The sequence below is a fragment of the Natrix helvetica genome (assembly GCF_964273705.1).
Source record: "Natrix helvetica genome assembly, chromosome: Z".
Taxonomy (NCBI): domain Eukaryota; kingdom Metazoa; phylum Chordata; class Lepidosauria; order Squamata; family Natricidae; genus Natrix; species Natrix helvetica.
In genome coordinates this window covers 34,103,345-34,110,529 of record NC_138554.1, presented here as the reverse complement: position 1 = coordinate 34,110,529, position 7,185 = coordinate 34,103,345, and the positions used below count along the sequence as shown (strand labels likewise).

Here is a 7,185-nt window from a genome sequence, read left to right as displayed (position 1 = left end):
TTCAAAGATCAAAATATAGAGTATCATTTTGTCTCTGAGTGTAAATCACAGAATCATAGGTCTGAAAGGGACCTTGGAGATCTTTAAATTTAACCCTCTGCCCAGGACAGGAGTCCTTATAACATCATGGACAGATGCTTGTCCAAACTTTTATTGAAAACCTCCAGTGATGGAGCAACAACTTTGGGAGATAAGCTGTTCCAATGACTAACTGTTCTTACTGACAAAGAATTCTTCTTAATTCCAGGTTGAATGTTCCTCTGATGAGCTTCCACACCTTGCTTCTTGTTCTACTGAAAGCTCTTTGAAGAATAAACTCACCCCATTTTCCCTGTGAAATCTCTTCAAGGATTGGAAGACAGTTGTCATGTTTTCCAATACTCAAAGAGCTGTAAAAATAAATAATAAAATAATATAAGTATATAAATGAATACATAATATTTTATTTAATTCATCTCACTACTTCATTTTTCTCTCTAACTGAAGTTTGAAATCCTAAGTGAATTGAAGATGAACTGGTAAATACAATTTATTTAAATGTTATCTTTTCAAAATATGTCATAACGAGGTATAGGTATATCAAAGTATGAATATAATACAGCTATATTTTGGAAAGTAACATCTATCAATAGAAGGTACACTTTATACAATATAGTCTGCACATTGCAAAAAAATTCCTTATTTACTCAGTATACATTACTAAACAGATGTATATATTAAAAAGAAAGGGGAAAAGCCAAAATGTCTTGAATGTTTTATTAATTTATTAATTGGGATTTTAAAACAATAAATGCAGTTGCTGTATCTCCTTCTACATTTCGCAGATGACGTCCTCTACAGAACCTCAGAACCACAGCATAACTACATTTATTATTTTGGGTTTCCCTAATACAAGGAAAGTAGAAATTATTCTCTTTTTTGTCTTTCTCACTATGTACCTTCTTACTGTGACTGGTAATATCATCATCATCATAACTGTTAATACAGATAGCCATCTTCAAACACCTATGTACTTCTTTTTGGGAAATCTATCTTTACTGGATATAGGGTATACTTCGTCCACTGTCCCTAAACTGCTTTCCATCCTTTTGATGAATGTGCACACAATTTCCTTGGTAGGCTGTGTTTCACAGTCTTATTTTTTCTTTTTCCTTGGGTCAGCTGAATGTTTCCTCCTTGCGGTGATGGCCTATGACCGATATATAGCCATTTGCTACCCACTAAGATATCCAATAATCATGAATAGAAGAATATGTGTTATTTTTGTGATTATATGCTGGATAGGTGGTTGCCTGTCGCCTTTGGTAGCTGCCCTTATGTTAATAAACTTACCATTTTGTGGATCAAAGATAATCAATCATTTCTTTTGTGATATTCCACCATTATTGAAATTAGCTTGTATTGATACATCATTGATACAGCAGATTATTTTTCTACTTTCTGCAATGGTGATTCTGAGTACTTTTCTCTGCACCATTATCTCCTATATCTACATTGGCATAACTATATTGAAAATACCATCTTCACACGGTCGTCACAAGGCTTTCTCCACTTGTGCCTCTCATCTAACTGTGGTTTCTTTATATTATGGAACTGTTATTTTTATGTATGTAAGTCCAACCACCCGTTCATCTTTTGACCTGAACAAAGTAATTGCTGTGATATACAGCGTGGTTACTCCAATGCTGAACCCAATGATCTACACGTTGAGAAACCAAGATATGAAAACCGCCTTGACAAGAATAATGTTCAGAATGGGGATCAGGAAGAAAGACCTTGATTTATCCAAGGAATTCCATCCATAAACACACCTTGTTGGAAGTAAAATAATAATTATTATTATTATTTGGTTTTTATTCTAAAGGTTATCAAATTGATTGGTTTCTTAATCTGATTTATTTCTTAATGCATGCTATTATTTTTATTATTGTAATTTGTCTTAAAATATATACCTGCCTGTCCTCAAAGTATGCCTCTCAATTCTTTTATATATGATTCTTTTTTGTCTGAAAAATTGGTTGTAATATCCAGGAATAGAGTATATTGATTCAAAATTATATTATTTAGGTCATCACATTAGAAAAAGAGAGACCACTTCAGATATTGGGTAATTTGGTTGAAGCCTGACTTTATTAATATTTTAAATCAATTAAGAATATTTCAAAACTCTCCAAAGCACATCAGAAGTTTTCTCTATGTTTTCTCTAAAACAGGCTATACCACATGATACACAGTTTAAAAGAAAAAGTAGTTTAGTACCACTTCCGGTGCTAATTTTCAATCATATACAGGAAAATAAATAGATATTTTCACCATGGATGAGAACTGTATGACTTCCCAATGAGATCAAATTGAATGCATAATGTTTAAGATGTTTGCTGTATAAACAATACTTAAATGATTTGGCATTAGTCAGCACCTGAGTACATACTGTATGTAGAAATATAGTTTTAAGGACCACATTTGATGGGGTTTCAGAGATATCATCTATAAGATATTCTAATTGATTCCATGACAGAAAATTTAAGAGGGTAACACCAAGATTCTCTTTCATAATTTAGATGTAGGCAGTTTGCTGTGAACAAAATCCAGAATTATCAGTATGTCAAAGTCATCACAGAAATAGTTTTAATTTTTAGAATAGTAATATAAGAAGCAAGGATATTACATCTTGAAAAACAGATCTTGTTATCTTGACACTCAAACATTTGTGCCAATGCTATCAGGTCAGTTGACTTGATCAGCATTTTATTTCATCAGCTCATGAATCTTCATTCTATAGTGTCATTGCTTTGTAGGACTACTCAGTTCTGTCCTATCAAATAATGCTAGGGAAAATGAAGGAATTGATTTTTTTTTCAGTCTTTAGGGAAATGTAAAGGATGGCACAATTAACATTAATAAAGAGAAAGAGATCAGATACAAAATAAAAATAACAAAATTAAGAGGATTGTTCAAATATGCACCATGCCCATAAACTCAAGATATGCATAAAGAAGACAACCACCATAAGATACTTAGTATTTACATATTTAAACACAAATTAGAAACTGCTGAATGTAAAAAGGAAACATATTTAAGTACTTCAAGACATTCCAACCAAAATATTAAGGATGCAAAACAAAAGACTGTTCTGACTTTAGCAAACAAGAAGATATCTTGCAATTTACAGAATGATCTTTCAGTATTTCCCTGAAATACCTCAAAATATGTTGTTTGAGTATACTTTCAGTACAAATATCATCTGGGTCTACAAAGCATATCTATTTCATTATTAATTTCTAACAGGAAGTTTGTGTACTAATGTGCAATAATAAATATTAAAATGTTATCGAAAATGAAACATTTTGAATCAGCAAAATTTTAATGTCAATATTACTAAAGCAATAGATCCTGTATTGGTTTTAGACTCCTGATAAATGCACAGTTTTCAGTAGAGTCTGATTATTGGCCAATATCATCCTTGGGGAATGTAACAGTCTTCTTACTAAACTAATATTACTAAAGTTTTTTTTAAAGAAATACATTTCTTCACACTGAATCTAAATTAAAGCCCAAGAGATTGATAATTTCTTTAGAGATGTTACTGTAGGTAGTTGCATTTAGCCATAGTGCCAGTGCTCATTTTCTTGGGTCAGAAAAAGAAAAGTATTTTTTTTTCTCTCCAGAAATTCTGCCATCTCTAATATAACTGCTGAACTCATAAATAAGTGACTTCATTAAAATGCACCTGCTTATAAGTATCATGCTCATGTTTCATAATTCAGCATTTCTTCAGCAACTCCACAAAATAAAAGTCAGTTTTCATCAACTCCAAAGAGATCTTTTTAAGGCTATGAGGTAAGATTCTAAGTTTCCATTTTTAGAGATCTTAATATAGAATGAGCATTTGACTTCTCATACTAAATATGAGAAGGCAAATGTAGTGAAAGTAGGATATATTTTATTCTTTTTTAATTTGTTCAACTTTTTTCTCTCCAAGAGGAAGTTCTCCTTCCTTCAAAACAGGATAACTAGACATGCTCTAAATGTAGACAATTTATTAACAATTGCAGGAATGAATGGCAATGCAATACAATGGAATGCAATGGAATAGAACATAAAAGTTTATTTGTCTAAGTGTGATTAGACATACAAAGTATTTGACTCTATTGTAGAAAATGTATCATTAAAAGATGTATCTGTAATGAATTGCAGGGAAAGCAATCTGTATAAAATGTGTGTATATGTGCATATATTTTATACTTTCCAAACAATTGCTTCCCAGTTCAGTATATATTATTAAACAAATGCAAATTTTATAAGGGGCAAAACCCAAAAGTCTTGGATGTTGTAGTTAATTTATTAAATAATTAAAATAATTATTAATTGATATACAATTAATATTATCTAAATTTAGTTAATTTATTAAAACATTAATCACACTGCCTCTAGATTGTATCTCGTTCTATTTGTTGCAGATGACGTCCTCTACAGAACCTCAGAATCAGAGCATAACTACATTTATTATTTTGGGTTTCCCTAATACAAGGAAGGTAGAAATTGCTCTCTTTTTTGTCTTTCTCACTATGTACCTCCTTACTGTGACTGGTAATATCATCATCATCATAACCGTTAATGCAGATAGCCATCTTCAAACCCCTATGTACTTCTTTTTGGGAAATTTATCCTTATTGGATGTAGGGTATACTTCTTCAACTGTCCCTAAACTGCTTTCCATCCTTTTGATGAATGTGCACATAATTTCCTTAGTTGCCTGTCTTTTGCAATCATACTTTTTCTTTTTCTTTGGGTCAGCTGAATGTTTCCTCCTTGCAGTGATGGCCTATGACCGATACATAGCCATATGCTACCCACTAAGATATCCAATAATCATGAATAAAAGAATATGTGTTATTTTTGTGATTGTTTGCTGGATAAGTGGTTCTTTGGCTCCTTTGATAGCTGCCATTATGGTAATAAATTTACCATTTTGTGGACCAAACATAATCAATCATTTCTTTTGTGATATTCCGCCATTATTAAAAATGGCTTGTATTGATACCTCATTGATACAGCAGATTACCTTCTTGTTTTCAGCAATGGTGATTCTGAGTACTTTTCTCTGCACCATTATCTCCTATATCTACATTGGCATAACTATATTGAAAATACCATCTTCACACGGTCGTCACAAAGCTTTCTCCACTTGTGCCTCTCATCTAACTGTGGTTTCTTTATATTATGGAACTGTTATTTTTATGTATGTAAGTCCAACCACCCGTTCATCTTTTGACCTGAACAAAGTAATTGCTGTGATATACAGTGTGGTTACTCCAATGCTGAACCCAATGATCTACACGTTGAGAAACCAAGATATGAAAACAGCCTTAAAAAGAATAATGTTCAGAATGCTGTTGAATAAGAAAGAATTTGAATTATCTCATTGATTCCATTTTTTTTGCAAAAATTTGTTCTGAAGAAAAAAAAACAAGATATAAGATTTCATTATCCCTCCCTCCACCACTCCCTCCCTCCTCCCTGCTCACCTTCTGTAACATCATTCTCTTTTGGAAATATTGAATTATGTCTTTGTTTATAGATATTTCATTCTTCTCACTTAGGTCATTCTTGAGTGGTGCAGCTTTTAATTTTTTATTATAATTAAGTATTGCCACTTTCATGGATAGTACATTAATGATAAACAAACCTGACTTTGTACTCATGACATGGTTACCGGCACTATCTCTTATACTTCTTCATATCATTTTAGCGGATTAATGATTATATTTTATTTAGAGTACACTTTGACAACAAAACATTTATATTTATTGTATAGAGGAATAAGGCTTCTAAAACAATTTTGGATTTTTGTTATGGGCAAAGCCAGAGAAAAAAATTGGATGCACAAACAAACATGTATTGGTGGTCTGGGCAGAGCCATTTACTACTCAAATTTGTGAATATAATTATGTTACTTTAGAAAATACATTTTTGGTAGACTGCACAGACACAATATATTGACAATTCATATTTCTAACATTATCAACAAGTTCAAATTATTTTGTTTTCTTTTAAATTCCAGGATTTGATCTTTTGATCCTGGACTTCCAAACTATAAGCCACTGACTTTTGAAAATTAAAGACAGGTGGAGAATTTGTTTTTTATTTAGGATTTTATTGCTGTTTTAATCTATTTTAAATGCACAGTATAAACTACTTTGATTTAAAGTAAGCAGATTGTAATGTGCTAAGTAAAAAAAAAATGCAACCATGTAATAAATGTTTTTTTAAACAGAAAATGTCGTATTATTAGAATAAACTATATTTTATTTACTAAATCAATGTACATGCTTCTGGAATATTGACAAATATACATGTTTGTACATTTTGAAGATATATTCAAAGGAATCATAATTTTGTAGGTATCTATCATAATTCACTGTTATACTAATCATTGATATATTTCATCTACTCTAATATTTGGAGACTTAGAAGAAAATGAAGCAAGCTATTTTAATGTGCCAATAAAGAAGATTTTAGACTTAAAATAACTATATTGTCACTTTGAATGTATACTAATGGACATACATTAAAATGGAATTTCATTGCAAGCAGCTCTTAAAGGGTAATTAACACCTCCAATATATACTACATACACATGACAAAATAAGAAAAAAATAAATACAAATTTATGCATATACCCCCATATATTATGACACAGAGAAATAACACAGCCTAGTTCAGATGAATGCACGCACATGGTGAGAAAAATGAATCTTGCAAGTTTACAAGATGGATGGCATAGGGCAGCAATGGTGAATATTTTTGGCTCACGTGCCAAAAGTGGGGGGAGCGTAGGAGGGTTGTGTACGGGCATATCACACCCATAATGCAATGTGTGAGCCCCAGCATGCATGCACACATGACAGGCAGTCCCCTCCATTTTTGCATGCTTTTTTTCACCCTCCCCAGGCTCCAGAGGCTTAATAGGAGTCTGGGGAGGGCAAAAACAGCCTCTCCTGCTTTCCGGAAGCCTCCAGAGCACAAAAAACTGGCCCCACGGGCAAACCGGAGGTTTGGGAATGGACTACTGGTTTGCCAGTTTAAGCCCTCCAGAGCCTTCAGGGGCCTTCTGGAGGCTTCCCTGAAGGCTCCAGAGGATGAAAAATGACCCTATAAGTAAACCGGAAGTCACTTTTGGCA

At 32.5% G+C, this 7,185-nt stretch overlaps 2 protein-coding genes across 2 annotated transcripts; both read left to right on the top strand.

Moving 5' to 3' along the window:
* Positions 1-824: 824 nt before the first annotated feature.
* Positions 825-1,805, top strand: LOC309401528 (olfactory receptor 6M1-like; the record flags this gene model as incomplete). Its single annotated transcript, XM_081970589.1, has 1 exon — positions 825-1,805. One exon carries the CDS (start codon positions 825-827, stop codon positions 1,803-1,805), a length of 981 nt encoding a protein of 326 aa, XP_081826715.1.
* A 2,763-nt stretch (positions 1,806-4,568) lies between these two features.
* LOC309401527 (olfactory receptor 6M1-like) lies at positions 4,569-5,429 on the top strand (the record flags this gene model as incomplete). Its single annotated transcript, XM_081970588.1, has 1 exon — positions 4,569-5,429. One exon carries the CDS (start codon positions 4,569-4,571, stop codon positions 5,427-5,429), a length of 861 nt encoding a protein of 286 aa, XP_081826714.1.
* Between the last annotated feature and the right edge of the window lie 1,756 nt (positions 5,430-7,185).